Source organism: Pollachius pollachius, assembly GCF_949987615.1.
Source record: "Pollachius pollachius genome assembly, chromosome: 9".
In the NCBI taxonomy this organism is placed as follows: Eukaryota; Metazoa; Chordata; class Actinopteri; order Gadiformes; family Gadidae; genus Pollachius; species Pollachius pollachius.
The window spans coordinates 13,434,444-13,459,330 of record NC_136942.1 but is presented as its reverse complement, the minus strand read 5'-3'; the positions used below and the strand labels follow the sequence as shown (position 1 = coordinate 13,459,330).

The 24,887-nt window shown below is 42.4% G+C and overlaps 3 protein-coding genes across 3 annotated transcripts in view; 1 reads left to right on the top strand and 2 right to left on the bottom strand.

Moving 5' to 3' along the window:
* Nucleotides 1-11,854, top strand: part of tbxas1 (thromboxane A synthase 1 (platelet)) — a 54,638-nt gene extending 42,784 nt beyond the window's left edge. The window contains exons 11-14 of the mRNA XM_079743525.1: nt 10,242-10,330; nt 10,548-10,685; nt 10,876-11,038; nt 11,700-11,854. Of these exons, the coding sequence (XP_079599651.1) occupies nt 10,242-10,330; nt 10,548-10,685; nt 10,876-11,038; nt 11,700-11,792 (483 nt within the window). The 3' untranslated portion in view covers nt 11,793-11,854. The remainder of the gene's footprint in view (nt 1-10,241; nt 10,331-10,547; nt 10,686-10,875; nt 11,039-11,699) is intronic.
* Nucleotides 11,855-12,057: 203 nt separating this feature from the next.
* Nucleotides 12,058-20,136, bottom strand: LOC307080695 (protein mono-ADP-ribosyltransferase PARP12-like). Its single transcript, XM_079743524.1, has 11 exons — nt 19,782-20,136; nt 19,306-19,441; nt 18,934-19,189; nt 18,646-18,804; nt 18,166-18,434; nt 16,681-16,804; nt 15,732-15,828; nt 13,990-14,080; nt 13,763-13,893; nt 13,287-13,438; nt 12,058-13,070 (listed from the first exon to the last, which is right to left on the bottom strand). The coding sequence occupies exons 1-11, from the start codon at nt 20,081-20,083 to the stop codon at nt 12,814-12,816; spliced, it is 1,974 nt and encodes a 657-aa protein (XP_079599650.1). The 5' UTR covers nt 20,084-20,136; the 3' UTR covers nt 12,058-12,813.
* A 513-nt stretch (nt 20,137-20,649) lies between these two features.
* LOC307080697 (protein mono-ADP-ribosyltransferase PARP12-like) lies at nt 20,650-24,790 on the bottom strand. The gene is made up of 7 exons (XM_079743526.1): nt 24,290-24,790; nt 23,873-24,008; nt 23,478-23,733; nt 23,204-23,362; nt 22,782-23,047; nt 22,267-22,390; nt 20,650-21,557 (listed from the first exon to the last, which is right to left on the bottom strand). Exons 1-7 carry the CDS (start codon nt 24,589-24,591, stop codon nt 21,457-21,459), a joined length of 1,344 nt encoding a protein of 447 aa, XP_079599652.1. The 5' UTR covers nt 24,592-24,790; the 3' UTR covers nt 20,650-21,456.
* Between the last annotated feature and the right edge of the window lie 97 nt (nt 24,791-24,887).

Genomic DNA, 24,887 nt, shown 5'->3' with positions numbered 1-24,887 from the left:
GCCTTACCCCCTACCTGCAGGTTATTGTCACGCATAAACAAAAAATGATTCATTGTAAATTGTTTCTGCTGAATGCATGAAAAAGTAGAGAAAGAAATATAGGCTAACAAGAATATTTCAATCTCCTGAGTGGTACTCACAAAGAGATTTGGGGCTTTGTCGTAGTTACATAAAAGTAGCACATCTGGCTGTTTCAACCACCTGCCTCATCCCTGAGTCATTACAACGTATCCCTCTGGGGTTTACGTGGCAGAAAGAGAAACATGATGTGTAAATCTGTGCAAACGGATTTGTAAACTGTGCTCTTGGATGTGAATCCAAGGGCACAGTCGGGTCCCAAGAGCACTCCCCAGCCCACCAATTACACCCCCTACACGTCCAAAAGCATGTACTTAGCGCTGTGCACAGTGTGGTAGGCTTTGTAGGCCGGCATGGAGCTGCATGCCGTTTCCTGGCATCTACTGTTTGTTTCAGCAGCTATTATTTTCTCCAGAATGCAGATGGTAGAAAAAGTATCTAACATTTTGATTGGCTGTGTGAGAGACGAGGTGGTCATTTCTTGTTCAGCCCCGGATTGGTTCTGCGCCAGCATCAGCTAGAGGTGTTTTTCAGTGTCCATAGACCGCTCATTGTCCAGTCGCGTTAGGAATCCCCCAAGGCTCTACCCTGGGACCCACTCTTTTCTCATGATACCTGCTACCACTAGGGCAGATTATCCAGAACCACAATAGCTGGTTTCATTACCATGTGGACGACTCTCAAATCTACCTCCCGTTAAAATCCTGCACTAATGCAGAGGTAAATGGTTAAACTGCGCGGCAGAAATAAAATCCTGTCTGGCACAACATTTCCTTCAGCAAAATTAAAATATACCCATCAGCCCCCAGCCATCTGCTAGCCTTGATATTTATTCGACGTGGATTAAATATCAAGATTCCATATTTATTCCACGTCAATTTTTATCAAGCTGATTCATTTAGCAGGGAAATCCAGCTTCTTTCAACTAAAGGGCATTGCGGAAATTAGACACTTCCTATATCCTCCAAACCTTCAAATAATCATCCATGCCATTTGGTCATCCAGACTCGACTACTGCGGTTCCCTTTACTTTGGTATTTTTCAGACATCTATTTCCAGACAGAATCTTGTTCCAAACCACGGCAGCCAGGCTATTAACTAAAAAGAACTAGAGACAGAAGTAAAAGGAGAGACCAAATCATCCTAATCGTTATATTGGTTAAAACTCCTACTCCTTACCTTTAAAGCCCAGCATGGTACTGTTCCTGCTCCTGCCTATATATGGGAGCCCTTCTCACCTTAACACACCACTAGAACTCTCATGTCTTCAACCAAGGCCAACTAGCCTTCCCAAGGTCCCACCTATGGGATATAGGTATATACCAGATATAGGGCTTTCTCTGTTGCTGCACCAACCTTTTCATCAATGTGATATCTCTGATTTAAAATCAGATATCGAGTCACCTGGCGTTTTTTTTTTAAATAGACTAAAAACAAACTTGTGTTCACTTAATACATTGTTTTTCATATTAGTGTATGCACTTTATTTCCTGTATTTTATGTCCCTAATCTTCACTGCATGTGTTTTGCCTGTGTGGGTACTTTTACTGTAAAATAATCTGTGTAGCACTTTGGTACATATCTGGTTTATTTATGACAGCGCTTTATAAATAAACTTGAATTTGAACATGACCTTGATAGCCCACAGACTGCATCAACTCGGTCTGTGAGATGGAGCAGGTGGTTTGGTAGCGTGCCCGTCCTCCGGTATGAACTCTGGCCGTCACCACAGCCCTTATCTACGACAGGGATTAGCCTTTTAACTGCAATGCATCAAATTGAACATGCGCTGATCTCAATTAAAAATATGAACAGCTTATAAACTCTCTGGGTCCGGCCTGTCCATCTTCCTTGTCGCTCGGCTCTCAGTGTCTCTCACCGTGTCGGTCTGAGACACTTCCCTCTCTCTCTCACAGATCTGTCCGTGTGGCAGTGTGTGGCAGTTTGTCTATCTGTAGGTCTTTGCCTGGGTAATATATTGACATGGTGGTTACTCAGCAGTTCTTTAGCTCGCTATTGTATTTATGTCTTGTATCCATAAACCTTGTGCTAGCATAACAGCAGGAGGACTACTGTATATCACCATGGCTTTTTATAATGTTAGACTTTCACAAGCGTACCACTCTAATTCATTAGGTTTCACTTTCACACAGGATGTACAGCTGGTTTGATTCTGTGTATAGCCATTACTCTCTCCCTCTCTCTCTCTGATCCTGTACATAAAGATAGTGAATGCTATTTGTAGGAACAAGCCAAAGTTAGCTAGATTTTGAAAGTATCCAACTGAAAAAATCCGACCCATTGCTTCAGTCGTCCCTCAAAAGCCACTCCTCCAAAAGACGTGACCAGCATGCTAGCTTTAGCAATAGGTCTGTAAAAGCCTTGAGGAGCACTCCGGTCTATCTACTACTCAATAAGGTAGGTAGACAGGCAGGAAAGCCATCCAATCATTTCATACTGTCCGAATGAAATAATTAGACAGGCATATTACAGGCCTGCAACAGCAATAGATACCAGATTTTTGTCAGAGCATCTGATTTGTTTCTTGCTGTCTGGATCTTAAGATAGTTATAACAAATATGACTAAACATTATTATTGTCCTGAAAAGGACACTGAGGGGAAGGGCGGGGGGGGGGGGGGCTCCTGGAAAAACATTAGCCATCAGGGGCCCCCTGCGAACACTGTCATTGAAATGGTAATCCTGCTCTACAGCGGGACGACCTGTGTTCAGCGTGAGGTCCCAGGCCTTCCTGGGGGGATGAACAGGGAGCCATCTTTTATCCCGACACTGCTGACACATCGGGAGGAACGGGCCCTGTTAGAGCAGCGGGGAGGCACACACAAACGCCGCTGTGTGTGTGTGTGTGTGTGTGTGTGTGTAATCTTGGATGTATACTTAGTACTAAACCTTCAAAAAAAGAGTGGGTGAACGATGTGTGTGCGCGTATGTGTGCATGCTCTCGCTTTGTGTGCATCTATTCTCATGTTTACAAATCCTACAGAATTTGTCCCCTAAACCTGGTCTCTGCTTTGTTTTGGTCAACCCATGGGGCCATATGGCCTGATAGGCAAATGGGCCTCAATTTGTAAGCCAGACAGGTCCCTCATTCAAATCATTAGCGTCATTGTTTTGCATGTGAGGTTCATGCCTCCCTCGCTGGCAGGATGTGGGTTTTAAAGGCTGTGTACTGGCTGCTGACCCGGAGCCACAGGCCCACAGTAACTCTGACCTACATTCTGCCTCCTCCCTCACCCTCCCTTTATCCCCTGCTCCACCCATGACCCGGCCCCCTCCTCACCGGGCCAAGGGGAGTAAGGGTCTTCCCGTACTTCAATGCAAGAGGGCTACGTCCTCTCACCATAATCATCTTAATTGGCCTCTTGTCGAATACAGGTTTAGTCAAAAAGCATTAGCGCACTGGTTTCTCATTGGTTGATACTCTCCAGGGTGGCTTATCTATGATTGGATTGAGCATCCCCCTCGCCACCACCGCCACCACCGTCACCACCACCACCACCACCGCCTCCACCACCGCCACCACCACCACCACCTCCACCACCGCCACCACCACCTCCACCTCAATTCCCTGCTGTTGTATGTTGCTGTTTATTCAAACTGACACTCATTGCATCTGTGTGGGAAGTTCCCCCAGAGACCTTTCTTGCCTAACCTACAAAGAATATGTATATATATACACAGTACATTTTGTACCGGTGTGTGTATATAATCAAAAGTAATGGTTTCCATGACAACTTGAGGTTGATCCAAGGAGGAGAGATAAGGAGATCAACAAAGTCAGGTCAGCAAGGTGCCCCCTCAATCGTGTGTGTGTGTGTGTGTGTGTGTGTGTGTGTGTGTGTGTGTGTGTGTGAGGAGGCTGGAATGTGAATAATGCAGGCTGACTGGAGGCTATGGACACCAGGGCAGACCAGGCACTGACCTGAATGGCAGGCGATACAATAAAGAAATAATTAAGTCAAGTAAATATGAACCCAAACAGCGGAGACCCAGGAGGGAGAGGGAGCCCCTGTTCCTCCAACATGAATGATTATTTAGTTGTTATACTGTAGGAGTCTGATGAGTTGAGGGTCGGAAGGCTGAAGTTCAAAAGGCCTCAGAATTGAACCCAGCTGGGGTTTTTCCACTGCTACTACTTTTGCTAAAGATGTCTCATTTCTGCTAGTTCTGACGTTGCCTCCCTCACCGCCAGCTTTTTATACCCAGGCTCTCTGAGTAGCGTAACATGAACTTTTGTAACTTTAGGGGGCTTGTTTATTTCAAGGTCATTCCTCTGCAAGGAATCTGCCTGGAAGAGAGCTTCCCTTCCTTTCCTTGCGTTTGATTGCTATCCAATCCATTATGTTGATATGCTTTTCCAGACATTTGAAATTAATGTACCAGTCAATGCTAAAATTAAACAGTGTCACTTTAGTTTAACGTATGTCTTGTTTGGACATTCATTAAGATTCGGTATTCTTCGTCAGTGTTGGGAAAGTTCGCTTTCTACGTGAACTAGTTCAAAGTTCAGTTCACAAATTTTAAAATGAACTAGTTCAGTTAAACGTTCAAAATTCAAAATTTTGAACTAAGTTCACAGTTCCAAAAAATGAACTACTTCATAGTTCTTTTTTTCAATGTGTTGCTGTGAGCTATTCGTTTTTTCTGGTATTTTGAACATTGAGCCCCCTTTGTGGTTTGTCTAGGATGAAATAGAGTGGTTGAATCAAAGATCGTAGCGAAATACAGTTTCTATCGTGTTTTATTGCACATTTAGCGCATTTTGTAAATCCCATTGATTTCTGTTGGAAGACTCATTGCTCGTTAGCCGGAAACGTAAAGGGGGGGGTGTTCACGTTTGGTTGTAGTCTTTTCGCTCGGTTCTACTAATAAGACGGAGAACCGAGCGAAAAGACTACAACCAAACGTGAACAGCCCCCCTTTCCGTTTCCGGCCAACAAGCAATGATACTATGAGGTATTCTAGTCTGCTGAGCTATGAGCCAGAGAGCTAACCTTATGGACTGTACATATTTATAATTCGAAATTCGTCTCAGCTTTTATACCACAGTTCCTTTACGGTCTATAGCATATAACCGCGTTTTCTGATTACAGTTTAATGTAACAGCAAGCTGGCAACACCGCAACTGCAAATTAACCACACCATGGCATGGAATACCATGGCAACCGGTCAAACAACACGGCGATCTGCGCTCGCATCCGCCGTGTTGATAAACAAATAACCCCCCTATTGAACGAAGTTAAACCAAGTGAGCGTGCCGTTCACAGACACCAGAATGAACGAGTTCACAGTAACGTACATCAGGCAGTAATACAGTACGTTCAGTTCACGTTCGCCCAAAATATGAACGATTTCATGAACTGTCGTTCAATGAACGTGTTCAGGCACAACACTGTTCTTCGTATTCTACGGTACCTGGAAAAAAAAACCTGAAAAATATCCTGTTTTCATGTGGTATCAGATATTACTTATTACAACATCCTTGTCTTGCAGAGCAAGCCTTTTGATGAGTAAAGTCTGTGACACAGTGCTACTGAACTGTGTCAAGATGCAACTACGTGTAGGTTTCGATAGACAAGCAGGCCTGACCAATCACAGGAACAGTGCTGACCTGTGAAGAAATAGCAGACCTGTGGTGAAACAACTGCCAAGTGGTCTACCAAACTAAAAATATACCGGTGACTGAATATCACCCGTGGACGTAAACATCAAATAAAACGTAATCCAATTTTTAATTTCTGTGAGGGAAATTGCAGACAGCCAATGAGAACTATGTATTGAGTTCCATCAGACGCTACCTGGCTTAACCTGCTCTCTGTATACCAGGTCAGGAGGAGTCACATGGTGAGGTGGTGCAAATTAATGCAAGAGGCTACGACAGCCCCTATCTGGTGGTTTTGGCGGCGTTTCAGTGGAGGGCTGGTTGGTAGTCTCTCTCTCGTGCTTAACCTAGGGGTCTTGAGAGCCCTCTGGTGGTCCTACCTAGAACTGCAGCCGTCGGACTACAGCACTGTTTATTTGGACTAGGTCATATGACACTGGAGCGACGTCTTTGCTCTTTGTGCTCATTAAGGGGTCGCCAGTCCCCTCCGGGATCAGACCAGGCAGAAGATGTCATGAAATTAGGTTCATTAGCCGTTGACATCCTCTGACATTCTTCTCCCAGTGTCTGTTGACCTCCTGGTTGTTCTGACCCCCAACCCATAGTTGAATTCTCTGCACACAAAACCTGTCGGCCTCTCCTGTCAATTGGGAGATTGGGATGCTGAGTGTAAACCTCACTCAATATTATAGTCTCTAGGATACCCCAAATGAAAAGGATTATTTAAAGTACATTTCATGATGTTTTTTGTTAGTAGGCCTAAGCATTTGATTGTAGCTGTCTAGCCTTCAGTGTTCGCCTCACTTTAGTCTCAATGTAGTCTCAAAAATCGGACTCTAGCAACTGGCTAGAGTCTATGGAGGTTAATGGTGTTGGGTTGCCCCCTACAGGCAAATCAAGGCAAGTTTAGCACCATTCAAACACATGGCCGTTCATAGTGATCTACAAAGTAAGAAATCACATGTTATTACCTTAAAAGAGGCAACCATTAAAAGACAATAACACCAAAAAGAAGAAATGTAACATTGAAGAAATACAATTTTGATATAAAACACAACATAGATGTATGGTGCGGAGTGAGCAGGCCAGTCCCTGAAGACCTGAGAGCTCTAGTTAGCTAATAAAACACAGGCGGATAAGAGATTTATTTTGGCCCCAACCCATGTATTGCTTTATACACTACTAGTGATCATTTGAACTCAAGTCACTGGCAATCAGGAAGCCATTGCAGTAATCTTTGCACTGCAGTATTGCGGTGTGTTTTAAGCCTTAGTTGAAACTCTAGAATCAGCATTCTGGATGAGTTGTATGACTTTTGTAGAGAGACCTTGAAAACAGCATTACAGGCCTTCTGAAAATCTAAGTATGGATGAGTTTTTCCAGGTCTTGTTGGACATCATCCCTTTAATTCTTGCTTTGTTTTTAAGGTGATAGGCTGATGGTATTTGTGTGGCTGTTCAAGTTTATGTCCGAGTCCATAACTACACCAAGATTCCAGACTTGGTTTTTAGTCTATAATGATAGAGATTCAGTATAAGCGTTTACTTAAATAGTAATTTATTTTGATGGAGGTAGTTATCCAGGCATTGATTTTCTCAATTCAACCTTCATGCATATAAAGGTTCAACCGAAGCAGCAAAAATAATTGATCCTTAAGAGAATCTTGTACATTTTGTAAGCTCAGTTTGAAATGCAGTTACCAAAAGACACATAATGATAATAAGTAGGACTTGAACCATTTCGTTCTGTACCAGATAGCCCTTCCAAGTATTGTAGCAGAGTGTGAGTTTTGTGGCAGATCTTATTCATTCATTCATTTATTAACTCAATAAGAGCCGCTTAGTGATGTGATGTGGTCGGAATCCAGACTAATAAATGTCTTAAGTATTGTTTTAATTGTTAACGTTTTTACTTTTTACTAATTCTTATTCAGAATGTTATGTTAGATGAAGGCCAGTAATTACTAATAGCTGATGCAACGAGATTATTCTTTCCAAATTAAATAATGGTCAGTTTTCCAGACCTGTGGGAATGAACCTGATATGAGAGAACAGTTGAGTGTCTGTAGTGATCTGATGCAGTTAAAACATAGTTCAAAGCAGCTTGTTGGCAGCGCATCAAGGCAACACAGAGCTGTTTCTTGACGCTGTATGACCTCCTCAAGAGTCTTTGTAGTCAATTGGGTTCAACTGAGTCATGCAAGACATCGTTCATGTAGAAGTGATACTAATCACTTAATATAATTAGATACTAATATAATTTAATATAGTTTAGGACTGAGATGTTTGATTTTCTGGATCTGGTCAGTAAAAGATGAGGCGAAATAAGTTAGGGGAAAGGAGTTCTGGAGCTACCGACACTGGAGGTTAGGCAGCCTGTCAACAGTGGTTAATTTATCTTGTGTGTTAGTTTTCTTCTCGTTGACGAAGTAGGAAAAAAGGCTTCACTTGCTTTTTCCAATTCCAAATGTTATCTAAAAAAGTCTTTGTACATCAATGTATTTGTAGGAGTTTTACGTTCTCCAAATGTGTTCAGCTTTCAGATAATCTGTTTTTATTTTTGTTTTACTAAATACTGATTTCTCCATGATGCATTTGTCTTACCGATTTACCAAGATTGTTTTAAACTTTGTGGGGGCAGTGGCATTGATAATATTTTAATTTTCAAGCTGAAACTTTCCACAATAGCCTTGACCAAGGTCAAATTGATGGTTGTTTGGTTGCTTGTAAAGGGTTAAGCGTAGAACACGAGGCAGATTTCAATAGGAGAGGAAGATATTGAAAGGATGCAGACTTTCCAAACAATATCTGCTGTCCTTGGTAGTCATTAGTCAGGGACACTAACCCTCCTCCTTTGAAACATTAAACCATGTTTATTCTCTTATGATGAATCATTACAGTAATTTAAAGTGATTTGCCTGCTAAAGTTCTGACATGAGTAATGCCAAGCTTAGTGTGCTAAAGACATTTTGTAGTTTTACACATTGTTTGCCGTGTCGAGAAACAGTCATCCGATTTGCTAAGTTAACGAGGGGGGTGGGGGGGGGGTGGCTGAGTGGTGTCCAGCCACAGGAGCGTTAGGGGGAAGGGGGCCTATGGTGGGGCCGCGGAACGGGCAGCCAGGGGAGAGGACCAGAGGAGTTGGGGAGGGGCAACGTGAGGTAAGGGAGGCTTGTTATCCATGGGCTGATCAAGATGCACTGGTGCATGTGGGGGAGGGTGGAGAGATTGGTCAGATGACACCGGTGGAAGCCGGTTATCTGTAGGCTTATCCAGAGTCCTCAAGACATCCTCCTCAGATCCAAGGCGGAAGGATTTTGAAGGCCAAAGAGAATTTTATCCAACAGTAGCTTATCTCCAGACCTGTTTGGAAGAGAGCCATCTGCCCTAAACTGTGGCCCCAGAATAGATTTCAAAGGTCAATGATGTTGATCCCTACGGGGCTACACATTTTGGAGGATAAGGTATTCAGTCACATAGCCTGCTTAACGTATTGATTCCTCTTTCAACTGTAGGACTGTTTGCCCACTGAAACAAAATTGAACTTCAAACTTAGCTTGACAATTGAAAATTATACAAAATCCTTCTTCAAGATTTAAGACTCCCCCATTTTGATGTCATTGCTTTCCACATGGAAGATTATTTAGTTTATCTTTTGGTGATCAGATCTTAATTATGGAATTTTTTGTTGTTAATGTTCTAGACTATAGCTCCAGGACAGAAATATAGTTTACTTGTCTTACCACTTCTATTTCTGACTATTGAGTCTCTGACAATTAGGGCAACAGGTCCGAACTGCTATCACAACTTTTCTGGCATCCGCTTTCCTCCCTGTGTCAGTGGCATTTTGGGTGGGTTCATATGCCTTTCTGCTTCACTGGTAGACAGTTGAATTCAATAATTGTGATGGCAGTGCATCTCTAGGTGCAGAGTCAGCACGAGTCGTGGTCTGTGTTTATTAATAGTCTGACCCGTTACTGTCCTCCAGGCGACCACGGTGGAGGTCCATCGAACTGACTTGGTTCCCTTTTTTTCCACTTGAGTGTCAAGCTCTAGGCTTGGCAACCAGATCATCCAAATGGGTCTAAGTCTCGGTTAGTGCCGGTGGCTTTCATTGTTCTGGTCCATTTCTTATTTGTGTTTGGGGAGTTTGGGGAAACTAGCTGTGTCCTCTAGGGTCAACCGTCCATCTGACCGGGTTCGAATTGAGGATTTTTGGAGAACCTTAAAGTTTTCTTGGAAGTTCCCAGTTACTAATATCAAATTTCACAGTTCCACTCAACTATCAAATAACTCTGTTCTGAGTACAGCGATCTTCCGCAAGTTTGGGGCAGTGGATTTAGTTTATTCTAATAAACAAAGAGCCATTATGTTGTTTTTATTGATATAACGACTTATGGCTTCAAACATTTGGCTGACAAAAAGCTTTTGTCATCGCTTCACCTGAATACCACCTGAATATTCTGCCAAATTTTGGTCTGCAATTATCTTTCATGTGTGTACCAAATTGTTGTGTTTTTGTTTTCATGCCTTCTCATGCAGGACTCCCTGGAATACCCCAATGTCCAGGAGCTCAAGTATTTAGACATGGTGTTCTGTGAAGCCCTGCGCCTCTACCCTCCAGGCTTCAGGTACATCCTCAACCTGCCCAGCAAAACACAAAGCAACAGGTCACGTCCATATCGTTCAGCTAGCGTGTGCACACATAGCACACTGCAGATATCCAAAATAAACAGACGTTCCCAAAGGCAAGGGAATCAAGTGGATCCTTTAAAAAATACTTCAGGTACACGTAAACAATACTTTAGAGAATGATTTAGGTCGACATCTTCTGGCTTGTTTTCCTAGGTATGGCCGCACTGTGGACGAGGACTGTGAGATAAGCGGCCAGCCCTTACCTAAAGGAGCCTCAGTGGAGTTCTCCATAGGCTTCCTACATCATGACCCAGAGTACTGGCCGGAGCCGCACAGGTTCATCCCAGAGCGGTACGCCACCGAACCCTCCCCTATTTTTTACACTTTCGTATGTGATTTGTCCTTTTCAGGTTAGCAAAACCCATTGAATTCACAAACGTTTTTTTCTTGCTGGTTTGGTATCAATGGCTATTGGACATTGCAGCGCTGCCACGTATTAAAACCATCGCCAAAGACCAATGACACCGTCGGACTCCCACAGGTTCACGGCGGAGGCCCGAGCCAACCGGCACCCTTTCGCGTACCTGCCCTTCGGCGCGGGGCCCCGGAGCTGCGTGGGCATACGGCTGGCCCAGCTGGAGGTCAAGATGGCCCTGGTGAACGTGCTGCGCAGGTTCACCCTGGTGGCCTGCGCTGAGACCAAGGTAGCGTGAGTATGTCTGTTTGAGGGGTGGAATCCAATAGTCATCATCGCTATCTCTGCAGAGGATCTATCTGATTTTGCACAGGTGTGGCTCATAATAGTAACTATGGGCTGCTGCTTTTGTTTACCAAGGCACATTGTCCATGGTCCATGTGTGTTATCTTCACTAGCATAGTCTTCCTCCCACGCCCTGGTTCATAAGAACAGCAGACCCATGATGAGGGTAATAAGCGACACCTTTGTTTGCCCTCTTCTCTCAGTGATGAACACCGGTGTAGCACAGGATACACTGATCAATGTTGTGCTCAGTTATTCTGCACCAGTAGCAATGACATTAGTTGAGTGAGCTGGCACTCCTGCACCGATGAAGCGTTCCTAATATGCACTGTTCACACTACTACTGTGACCCCTTTTGGAAAGGAAATTACGTCATGAGAAACCAAACGACAAAACAGGTCACAGTGATCCCATTGAAAAGAGTGAGGTAGAATGGGGTTGAAACCCACTATAGTTGGTGCGGTTCTTCATTGCTTGTTATTTGTAGACTAAAGTTTGTAAAGTATGTGATATTGGTTGATGGGTCACATATTGGGTACACTGGCTACTGACGTTTTCAGATATGACTCGTGAGTGTGTGTTGCTTGTGCTTTTTCTTGATACAGGTCCCTCTTGAGTTGAAGTCTGATGTCACTCTCGGACCCAAGAATGGCATATTTCTCAAGATCACTAAAAGAGAAGCTGAAAACCGAAGCTGAGAAAATAGGCAAAAATATACTATATATCATCTAGGACTGCAGCGATCAATTACTCAATGGGTTTGATGGAAAAGTTGAATAACACAAATCAAGTTATTTCCCTGTAAATGAAAGGAAAAGTGCTCTGGTGTTGATTTCATTTTGAGTGATAGGAGCTCTAAATCAATGATCTCATTGTGCAGATCTTAGTGCTGCTGGAATATTATTTGCCTGTTCTTAATTATAAGTGTTGGGCAGTGGTCCATAAGGTCAATAACAACACACAGTATATAAGGCTTGTAGGGTTACTATTTATTTATTGGTACGACAGTCTTATCCCAAGCAGCTCCCAGTGGATCCAGGTCCGACTCCTTAAGGAGCAAGCAGTGGTGCGGCATTTTGCACGAGGTGGGCTGCAGCCATTGGGATCGCACTGGATTACAGTTGATGTGATTTTTTTCACATCAAGTGAGTTTCAAGATTATGTTGCAAGTTGCTCATTGTTTTTATATGCATTCATATACTTACTGAACTGATTTGAATAATGGAATTGTTAAAACTAATAAAAAAAACAACTTGTAATTGCTAATTTTTATGCTCTTTTACACCTGAGTTAAGACATGGAGTTGTAGAGTCCCTCATCAACTTGCTAAGCCGAAGATGACCCACAATGCATAATATGACATTGTTATTTTTGCTAAATAATCAGTTGTTCCTCACTTAAGTTTGCATGACACGGAACAAGGGACTTGTTTTTCAACTGTTCCCAAATTGTCTTAGCAGTACCGTGGTGGAACAGGGATCAAAACACTGGCCCGGATAAACCCAAACATGTGAATATAAGAAAAAAAACAATATGTATAATGACATGCATCAATTCCCTCCACCCATTAAAGGAATTCCATAATGAGAAACTTAGTATTTCAACAGGATTCAAAGACGAGATCAGCTAAAGGATAGAGGGCACCTCTCTTAAAGTCTAAGAAATTGACAGAGAGCAAAGGGCAGGCATGTATGTGCCATAGTACGCAGAGCCCGGTGTTCAGGAATAATCAATGATGTACTCCGGGTAAATCTGGTGTTTCTCAAAGACCACGAAGATGCTGGGATCCCTGGCGCGGTCCACGCAGCTGTCATAGAGGCTCTTGCTGGTGCTTTTGCTTGGGGGGCGGGCGTAGCTGCTGCTGCCCAAAGTGAACTCCCCCACCAGGACGTGGGCCACGAACATCACCCTCCTCAGGCCCAAGTGGGCCTTGGAGTACTTATCTGAGTAGGAGGCGTCTCTGGCAAAGTAGCTCCCTGTGGGCATGGTCACCAGCACATATCAGGATAGCACACCATTTGGCCTATGATGGTGCTGCATTGAATGAGATGGTGGTGTCACCATCACCCCCAGAGGGGTGTTATAAATATTTGACCTGTTAAGCCCTTTGAGACTGTAATGGTGATTAAGGCTATACAAATAAAATTGAATTGAATTGGTGGAGAGATGAACCAAACGGACGCATACTGTACCTTTGCCGTATGCTGTGCCGTGGACTCCACACATCCTCCAGTCAAAGTTCTGCTCACAGATGGGATCCAGCAGAGACTCTTCTGTGCCATGGAACAGGTGGCGTTCTTCTACAGGCTTTCCTCCATTTCTCTCCTTCATCAGAGTCTTTTGCCTGGACATCAAAGAAGAGCAAGTCAAAACATTTGGATCAACCTTTTTGAGCAAATAAAATACACAAATACACCGCATGTGGTTATGTGTGCCATGGCTCATATATTGCATCTCTCAACTTATGAGGCATTATGGTACTTTTTATTTCACTTTGCATTTAAGCCGAGATATGGCCCAGGATCAATCCAGAGCACAACTATGTAACCCATCTCTTTTAGGTTATTTTGGTTTTCCTTTGGGGTCAGCTTTGACAAATGTGCATGAATTGAATCAGATTCAATTTTACACTGGTATTTCTTGGTGTCTGTTAAGTGTGTAACGTTACCATTGAAAGACCTTCCAAAGCGCGGGGTTTTGTATGCGCTCGATTTTGTTGATCAAGCTGGTCTTCATGGTCTTCTTGAACCAGCTCTCCACCTGCTGGTACTCCGTGGAGGAGCTGGTCAGTGGGATGACCTGGAAGATACATGGTGACAGTGCATACAGAACGTTTTTTATACGGTTTAGCAAAAGCAAAATGGGAGCCAAAACGGCCACTGTGCAGACAGAGACCTTATATCCAAAGTTAGGTAGGGCAGTCTTATCCCAGGTCGCTGGTACCGAATCGCTTAGGGAAGAGGACGCGGCACTTGGTGATGAGATGCTGCAGTGGGAGACATAAGACGATCAATCGCATTCCCATTTGTCACATACAACACATCCTACAGTAGTGTTCTCATTTGGTATACAACCACTGAAATACATTTCAATCTTGCGGGTTTGGGGGATAAAACCCTTGTCACTGTCTCCTGGCTTCACCAAAACATCCACTACCATTATAATTGATAAAATCACTTTGTTTGGCCAATTCTGTCTAACAGCATCCCCTATGAACGGGCCTGCAGCAAATGTAAACAATAGCAATATGTGATACTTTGGTCATTTTCATAAGACATATTGTCAAGTACTTGAATTGAAATTCCATGTTATTTTGTCTACACAATTCTACTAACCAATTTATTCCAAAAGACTAAGGGGCAATGATGCCAGTGTTTACAACTCAATTGATTTTAGCTAAATATTGGAAACTTTTAAGTGAAGTCAGAAGAGACGGTTACAATGTTTGATCATCCAGATCAGGATGTAATTTAAGAGGTGATACAATGGTTTGTAAACTTATGAAAGAGGCAGTGTCCGAAATACGGGGGGACCACCTGAAATACCCATGAGACCCCCTGAAAGCCTCAAAAGCAAAATTTGAGGGGGGTCTCAAATTTTGTTACAAAATATTATATTGTCAGTAATGGTCACATGAATGTTTTTAAACTCACTATGTCCAGTATTCAGAATTCAAAACATTTATTCACAAACATGTTATTTTTTGCCAAGCGGAGCCAGCCAGTCCTGTGTGCGTATGCAAATTTCCCATGTTCGAGTGTATCACTCACACCCTTTGGGTCTATCCTAACTTAAGGTAAGAGGCAACTTTTAAATCTTTGCAGTGATTGAATTGTGATGATAGAACTGATTGTTGTGCATAAGATGAGTGTGTGCGACTGCGTGTGCATGTCCTTTCCGGCTTCGGCATACTGCATGGTTAGGAAGGCCTTGTGGTTGGTTGTGGTCTTAGTGAGCAGCCTCTTGGCGTGCGTGCGAGAACGAGAGAGAGAGAGCGCGAGAGAGAGCGCACCTGCCGTGGTGATGCTTGGCTTGTTGTGTAAAATGTTGTCAGCATCTGCCGTGGTTGGGCGAATGTGCTTTGTGTATGTGTTCAATGATGTATCTGTCTGATCGTATTTGCTGTAGATGGATGGTTAAATAATGTCACATGATTGGTCATATTGCAGGCTTTCATTTGCAAGTGCACTGATTGCATGCCAGTCTCCGATAGGCTATACCTGGCATTTATTCAGTTGTTGATTGCTCTTCTAAGTGCACCATATTGGTGCCGATTATTGTTGTGTTTGCATTGTAATACACAACTTTGCCTCTCCTTCTTACAACTGCAACCAAACAATTTCAGCCAATGCAGCCTTCTATTTCAGTACTGACATAGGATGCTGCATTGGCTAAAGTGTTGCTTTACGAATAGGCTACTATAGCATATCGGATTATCAAAAAATGTTGTTTGTCCGGGTTGTACTGTAGGCTATAAACTGATTGCTTGCATCCATGAAAAATGTTATGTTATAGGCCTCCTGCATATTGAGAAAATTTAGATCGGTATTGCGCAACAATCAGGGCATGGGATCCCCCGAATATTGATATTTCGCACACTGGAAAAAAGGTCTCAATGCAGAATAAATGGAGATTACCCTCTCAATTTGTCCTGCACCTCCTGTGTGGACACAAAGCGAGGCCGTCTGCGGACCTCTCTCTGGGTTCCGTACTTCACGTTCTGCTGCTGCATCTCTGAAAATATGGGAATGTACTTTATGAACATCATGGGAAAATACATTTTTAGTCACAGAGAAATCCAGTAGTTTTAGATTCTAAAACACTTAGATTCTAGAACGCGCAATAACACAACCATTGGTGATGTACAACACAGCCTAGTTCCTTTTTTTCCAATATGTTTAGATTGTGCTTTATCTTTATTAGCTGAAGCTAATACTTCAATGAACATTTCGGGATGCAGCTAAAGCTGGGGCTCGCAAGTTTATGCTAAAAGCAAAAAAGGGACATCCAATGAATCGTTGCCCGACTGGGACGGGACCACATCGCTAGAGGCTTCATCTATAATGGGCTCAAGCTGCCAGAACAGACCAAATGGTTAGCCTGGTTCACAGTGACTACGAGGCCGTATCCTCTGATAACAAGCTGTTGTATGGAGATCATGGCCCCGCCCAAAGCCCTCAAAGCCGAGGTTACATTCTGGATGTACAAGGCTGCCGGCCCGGCCAACATGTGTGTCCTCTACTAAATCCCTGATTTCCTCCACCAGAGGGACATTGCAGAAACGTGGTATGCAGTGATTCAGAGACAGACCCCCTGAGTGGTAGTCATATGGGAATTGAACCAAATCTGATATTATTTTTTGATGCTATAGCGATTCGAAGACATACTCTCCTGTTAAAGCCCATTGTTATGACTGCGGCAGGCTAGGCTTGATCCATGTGATTGAGTGCAGCCGCGGCAAAGTGAAATACAACACAAAACAGTTAAATTGGACCTCTGGTGTGTTGGTCATAAACGATAAGACGTTTAATAACGATGTCAAAATGTTTTAGGCTGTATTACTCCTTTATGACAATGAAGAGGCACCTTTGAAGTTGATAGTGTAATTGTGTTTGCCTGCGCTGAAACGGTCCACCTCGGTTTCTGATAGGAAGATACGCTCCAGAGTGCCAGAATTGACAGAAGCAGTACATCCACCATCCTCACCCACCTATAGACAAAACACATTCAGAGTGCAAATTAAACTATTTATATTGACTTTAATTAACTAACTGATTTAAAATGTTATTCTTGTATGCATGTCAACTATGGCACCCACTGCACTCCTCGCCATCCCTGGAGGGAGGGATCCCCCAATCTGCGCTCCTTTACAAGATTTCTTCCTTGCTTATTACAGTTTTTTTCAATTGCTTGAACACTATAGACACATGCTTAGACCAAAGTAACAAAACTTGAAGTTTTTGTTACTATACCTTAAACAAATGTAACCATTCCTTAAACAAAAGCGCTGCTTTGCACTTTAGTTGCAATTGTGCAACAATTGCAACGCGGGGGAAATATATCATTGTGTGCCGCCATAAGCCTTCAAGGGTAACTGTACCATCATGCAAAAATAGGTCCCTACAATATCATCACACTTCTAGATGCACTTCATGATGCAGCTGAACAGGACAGATCAGAGCAGCCCAGATTTGTTGTTGTCTGGGCTAATCTTTGTTTCCATCGGGCTGTTTTGGTCCGGAACTGGTACACCAACCATAAACAATTTGAAGTCGTAGGCCTATACTCGCCATTTCTAAAACCTATAGAAGGTTGTAGTGTATATGACCGCCAACCACATGCCCGCATGCCTCTTCTGCAGGCAATGGAATTGGCCTGCGGAGACATTGAGGTAAGGTCAATCCATGGATGGATTCGGCACACAAGGCGAGGATCCATAAGCCAACCAACGCACAATTGCCGTGTTTTTCTGTGTTTACTGTGTATTTCAGTTGTGTATTTTTGGTTAATTTTTGTTATTTTTTTGCTTAAACTGAATTAACTGAACTGTAAAGTACTGTACTGCAATGTACAATATTGAGTATTAGATTTTTTGGTTGTTGTGAAAACGTGCCTTCTGTGGAACTGAATAAAAACAGTGAATATGGAAGACTGCAATGTTTTATATAAAGTAGACTAGTGTGTTGCTGCTGATCTGAAAGTGTATTCATATGATACAAGTGTGTATCATTTTGTCATCAGAGTGACATTTTGACAAAGGATTGTTAGGTTTCGATAGAAGAGCTTCAATTTGACATAGATGTGAATGGTATATTTCTCAGTGTTGTGTCTTATTTGCTTGTGTGTTGAGTTTTGACACAATGAGCCAAGTTTTGCAAAATGTGTTCAAGCAATTGAAAAAAACTGTAAGTTTCTTTTTATTCTTGCCCTCTGAGGGGGCTAGGGCTAGGGGAGGGTCGTAAATATATTGCCTCTTAATCCCTTTGAGGTTGTACCTGTGATTAAGGGCTATACAAATAAAATGCAATTGAATTAAACAAGGCTTAGTGGTTATTAATTATGGAGTGACACCTTGTCCTGTCCATACTCCTCCCAGCTCCCGTTGTCGTCCTGCCAGTACCACAGCCAATCAGTGGTGAGGAGGAAGTAGTTGGGCTTGGAGACAGAGGAGACCGTGGATAAACGACGGACGGATCCCCCCAGGTTTTTGACTGTATTCTTAGGGTCACAGTAGGCCTTCTCCATGATCTCCATGTTAGGCATATCGATCCAGCCGAGAGACACACTGTCCTGGACCTGCCACCTGTAAGGTAGCTGGTAGTGCACCCGTACACACTTGTCTGTAAAGAAATGAGAACTCAACATCAGCTTATTTGGACCATTGCTAATGATGCAACAGCCATTTCTTCGTGATATTGCTAAGGTATTTGTATATTAATACACAAGGCACTTATAATTCTTTATATTTCCCCTGATTTGAACTGGTGTGACAACTTCATGGTAGAATGTGCTGTCTGCTATCCCTCTGTCCTAAGGACGCTGCAATCTCACCTTTAAAGCTGCAATGTTGGCGTAGAAAGTAGAGACAGATTTCATTACGGTCGGCCTCACTGGTTGGGGGGGCAGCAGAAGTATCACTGGTGGTGGACTTTATTTCGAGGCATCTGATTGGCAGACTGTCCGTCACCTCTTGGTGTGCTAAAAGATTCTCTAACATACACACACACACACACACACATTCCAATTACTTATTACAGCCAATATGCCATAGTACGATGAGCAGATAAAAATGTCTAGGTTTTAAATATATATATGCAGTTTGAATTCCTGATCATTTACCAAGATTAGGCGGTTGCTGGTAGATGATGGATTTGCAGCGGTAGATTTTGCACAGTTTTCCTATATTGTCATCGCTGAGACCTCTGCCTTTCAGGATCTTCAGCACCTGATCGTTGAAGGAATGAGCCCTTCTGCACTTTTCTCCAAACTTGCAGTCACCTTGGAGAAAGTGCTGACAGACATGGAGGCGGATGCAAGAGTTTGGGAACTTGCAGATACCATGCTGACCATGGCCCCGGTTATAATGTGAACATATCTGTAAGCGGGGGAAACAGAAGGTCATACAGACCGACAGACAGAAACACACCAGACATCTCCAGTCGTCATTGTTAAAAATGTGTGTTAACTATCATGATAATCTTATGTTTTGACCTCAGGAAGCAAGTAGGCATCGTTTTGCAGTAATAATGGGAAGAGCTCTTTTCCAGTCAGATTTTGTAGTCCAGCCTCGATCAAAATTGTTAAATTGTGTTGAGAAGCCAGGTCGTGGGAATGTTTGCATTTATTTCTGAAAGAAAACAATTATAGACGAATCGTGTCAAAATAAATGCAAGTTTAGTTAGTCAAAAAACATCTAGAGTCATGTGTATCTACAGACTGCATGCTGTATGGATGCATTTCGCCTTCAAGGGAGCTGTACTTTCTACTCGATGGAATATCATCTACTGCGTATATTTGGATGCTTTGTTGTCAGAGCTTGGCATCTGGTTTTCTCCATTTGTCACATCATCCAACATTATGTAATGTTTAACCTATACGCCTGTAGTTTAGGTTTGTAAAACATTGCCATCCACTCAATGATAGGCCTAGGCCTTATCTCCATATTGAGGTTTAGATAATGTACTTACCCGAATCTGCAGTATCCGCATATAAAATACCTGCACAACTGCAAGTGGTTGCACTGGGGACACTCTCCCTGCGCCTTCTGGCAGACCCTCAGCTGGGTTCTCGCCACGACCAGAGTTTTTTGTTTTATTTCTTTGGCCAATGGAACCGCAAATTTCCCATTGTCAGATACAATTTGGAGAAGGACCGAGTGGTCAACTGTGATACGACCTTTTCGAAGTACTTCTTTAAATTCCTTGAACTCCAAACATCCTTGGTTTGCGCACAGGTTGTCATAAATGATTTTAGAAACCGTCCCTGCCATTTTCTCTTATTGCACAGTATCGTACCCAGCTCGTTTTTCTCTTCCGGTTTTCATTTCAGGGAAACGAAACCAAAACTAAACACGCTTTTCTTTGTCTGTGCGTATATCAGGATTGTTGTGCATTCCAAATACGTTTTTTTTTTTGATCTTCCACCTATTTTATTTGAACAAATAACAGTGGATACTTACAAACACTAACTCTAATTTTAACACGTCGACCGCCTTTAACGCTTTAAATAGTGCAATGGTGTCTGAACACGAGATGTCATGTTATGAATGAAGCAGACTGGATAATAGGGTCTCAAGACACACAAAAAATGAATCATTATCTGCGTCAATTAAAACAACAGTACATAAGGCTTGTACTGTTGCTATGTAGTTATTAGTCGCAGCCCCTGGGATCACATTGGATTACAGTTGATGTGATTGAATTAGTTTCAAGATTATGTTGCCATGCCGTGATTGCATTGCCATGTTTCATGTACATTCATATTTGTATGCACAATGGATTGTTAAAAAAGATAGAAACAGATTGTTTTACAGTACTTTATTACAGTAGTCTTTTTTGTGTGTTCTTTAATGCCTGAAGTGATAGGTCGAGTTGCACAGTGTTCTCAGTGACGTCTTGTTAAATTACTTGCTAAGACAAAGCTGACCCTTGAAGCATAATACAACGTTATTGTTGCTATGTCACTTCTCACTTATGTTTGTATGACATTAAACAAGGGTCTTGTTCTGAAAAAACTGTTCCCAAATGATCTCAGCAGACCCAAACAAATGTGGTGAAACAAACGTCATTCGAAAAATTCATGGCTGCAAATATAAGAAAAAAAACAATATGCAATTACACTGTAAATACATCATGTGACACTCAGTATTGAGATACAATTCTAGGAAAAGATAAATTAATCGTTAGTACTTAGCATGTTTATATTAAATGTTATAATTAAACTCATATACATAAAATCAGCAATGGGAGACAGAGACAATCAATCGCATTCCCATTTGTCTTAGTTGATGCTGTTTCACAGATACAACACATCACGCAGTGTTCTCATTCGGTATACAACTACAGAAACACATTACATTCTTAAAGGCCAATGCCGGTTTGGGGGATCAAACCACCGTTGCGGTCTCTGCTGGCTTCCCTTAAACATCAGTTAGATTATTATTTGTAAAAAAAATCACTTTTTTCTGCTACATGAACGTGCCTGCCGCAAATGTCAACAATAGTATAAATATATATCGCACTTTGGGCAATTTTAATAAGACATTTTGTAAAGTATAATGGCAATTGACTGATATTTTGTCCTTGTCTGATACAAGGTTTTTTTTTCACTTGTAAAGAGGTCTCAATGCAGAATAAATGGAGATTACCCTCGCAATTTATCCTGCACCTCCTGTGTGGACACAAAGCGAGGCCGTCTGCGGACCTCCCTCTGGGCTCCGGACTTCAACTTATGCTGGCGCATCTCTGAAAATGTGGAAATAGGCTTTATGTACATCATAGGATAATATTTTTATTTGATATCTTTGTTACAGACTTTAAGTAGGTATGCAGCATAAAACACGTTGACATTGCTAAAAACATCTAGTGGCGAGGTAATCCGCCCCCCAGTTCCAATTTTATATTGTAATATTGTACTATTTCGTTTGCAATCCGAAAAAAAAAAAAAAATGATGGCCTGCTGAAGTATTGGAGCCAATACTCTGCTCAACAATCCGGTGTGAAGCCATCTCTGAGTCTGGCCAGATCTGATCCAGCCCCAAGTTCTCAAAGCCAAAGTACATTCTGGATTTACAAGGCTGCTGGCCCAGCCAAACCGTGTCCTCTTACTAAATTACTGATTTCTCACAAAAGGAACATTGCAGAAACGTGGTATGCAGTGATTCAGAGACAGATCCCCTGAGTAGTCATTAAGGAATGACGCTTATATCTGATACAAGTATCTAATACTAATGGAGATTTACAGCTACAGTGATTTGAAGACATACTCTCCTATTAAACCCCATTGTAACTTGCAGCAATGTCTCCGTGTCTCAGTGTGATCAATTGCAGCCACGGCAAAGTGAAATACTCTTCACAAAGCAATAGAATTATGTTCGGTACATCACCAATAGACGTTTTATAGTGTTTTAGGCAGTATTACTCCTTTAAGACAATGAAAAACATGTCATGGCACCTTTGAAGTTGATGATGTAAATACATCCGCCTGCACTGAAACAATCCATCTCTTTTTCTGATAGGTAGACACGCTCCAAAGTTCCAGAATTGACAGAAGCAGTAATTCCACCACCCTCACCAACCTAAAGACAAAACACAGCCAGAATGCACATTTAATTATATCTATCTTTACTCTAAGGGTTTGAGTTAAGATGTTATGCTTAATTATACAACAGTTAGTTCTGACCAAGTAACTTGTTTAAGCAATATAATATAAAAATAATATAACCACTTGCTTAAGCAATATCACACTCAAGGTCATGCTGTTGTACTGAATATTCGCACGGCTGTGATTATCCTCAGCACTCGGCCTGCGGCCTCGTACCTACGACCAAATCAAAGCTGTGATGATATTCAGTACAACAGCACTCCCTCTCGTGTGATATTGCTTAAGCAAGTGAGCATTGTAGTCAAACCAGTCACACAGGATTTAAGCATGACTAGGCTTAGTGATCATAGGTTATGGAGTGACACCTTGTCCTTCCCATACTCCTCCCAGCACCCGTCATCATCTTCCCAGAACCACAGCCAATCAGTGGTGAGGATGAAGTCGTGGGGCTTGGAGACAGAGGACACCGTGGATAATCGACGGACGGTTCCCCCAAGATTTTTAAATGCATTGTTAGGGTCACAGTAGGCCCGCTCGATGTCCTCCATGTTAGGCATATCGATCCAGCTAACGCTATCCTGGACCACCTGCCACCTGTAAGGTAGCTGGTAGTGCACCCGGACACACTTGTCTGTAAAGACATAAGAACCCAACATCAGCTTATTTGGGCGTTGTTTTGGGCGGCGTTGTTAAAGCATTTATTTTAGCATTTATTTTTGTTTAATTGATTAAGTATATGTCCATTAAAAATCCACAAGGCACTAATAAATATATAATCTGCACTCACCTTTAAAGCTGCAATGTTGGCGTAGAAAGTAGAGACAGATTTCATTACGGTCGGCCTCACTGGTTGGGGGGGCAGCAGAAGTATCACTGGTGGTGGACCTTTTTTGGAGGCTTCTGATTGACAGACTGTCCGTCACCTCTGGGTGTGCTCTTAGATTCTCTAACACACACAAACACACAAACTACTTATTACAGCCAATATACCATAGTGCGGTGAGCAGTTCACAATTTCTAAGTATTAAATATATATGCAGTTTGAATTCCTGATCATTTACCAAGATTAGGTGGTGGCTGCTTGATGATGGATTTGCAGTGGTAGATTTTGCCCAGGATTTCTTTATTGTCATCGCTGAGACCTCTGCCTTTCAGGATCTTCAGCACCTGATCGTTGAAGGAATGATCCCTTCTGCACTTTTCTCCAAACTTGCAGTCACCTTGGAGAAAGTGCTGACAGACATGGAGGCGGATGCAAGAGTTTGGGAACTTGCAGATACCATGCTGACCATGGCCCCGGTTATAATGTGAACATATCTGTAAGCGGGGTCATACAGTAAAGGTCATACAGACAGACAGACAGACAGACAGACAGACACATCAGACTTGTCCGATGTGTCTCAACTGTCATTGTTAGGAATGTGTTTTAACTATCATGATCACTTTATGTTCTCACCTCAGGAAGCAAGTAGGCATCGTTTTGAAGTAATAATGGGAAGAGCTCTTTTCCAGTCAGATTGTTTAGGCCGGCTTCAATCAAAATGGCTAAATTGTGTGTAGAAGCCAGGTCGTGGGAATACTTGCATTTATTTCTGGAAAAAAGCAATGATGAAACATTGAAAAACAAACGATGTTTGGTTAATACAAATAACCGTGAAGAATGTGTATCTACAGAATGCAAAAATTCAAGTTTAAGAGTTCGCCTGTAAGGGAGATGTACTTTAAATCTGTTGTCATGAAGTCATACAGTCCTCTACCTAAATTTGTAACAGCATCCAACATATGACAGAACGTATAGACTATAAACCTATATTTTTAGCTTGTATAACATCTTAAATAATGCTCAATTTTGAGGTTAAGGACATTTACTTACCCATATTTGCAGTTGCCGCATATAAAATACCTGCACAAGTGCAAGTGGTTGCACTGCAGACACTCTCCCTGCGCCTTCTGGCAGACCCTCAGCTGTGTTCTCGCCACTACCAGAGTGCCTGATTGTATATCGTTGGCCAATGAAACCGCAAATTTCCCATTGTCAGATAAAGTTTTGAGAAGGACCGAGTGGTCAGCTGTGATACGACGATTTCGAAGAACTTCTTTAAATTTCCCGAACTCCAAACATCCTTCATTTTCGCACAGGTTTTCATAAATTATTTTAGAAACGGCACCTGCCATTCTGTCCTATAGCCGTTGTCAGTACCGTTCGCAGCTGCTTTCCCGAACCTCTCGACCGGTTCGATTTTTTATCGAAATGGAAACTTAACATGCTTTGCCTGTGTGTGTGTGTGTGTGTGTGTGTGTGTGTGTGTGTGTGCGCGCGTGCGTGTGTGTGTGTGTGTGTGTGCGCGTGCGTAATCGAAATGGAAACTTAATATGCTTTGCATTCCAGGTTAGTTTGTTTCGATCTTATGATGTAAATGAATTCCTTCTGCTTTATATAGACCACGTGATCAGTGTGACTTCCTCACTGG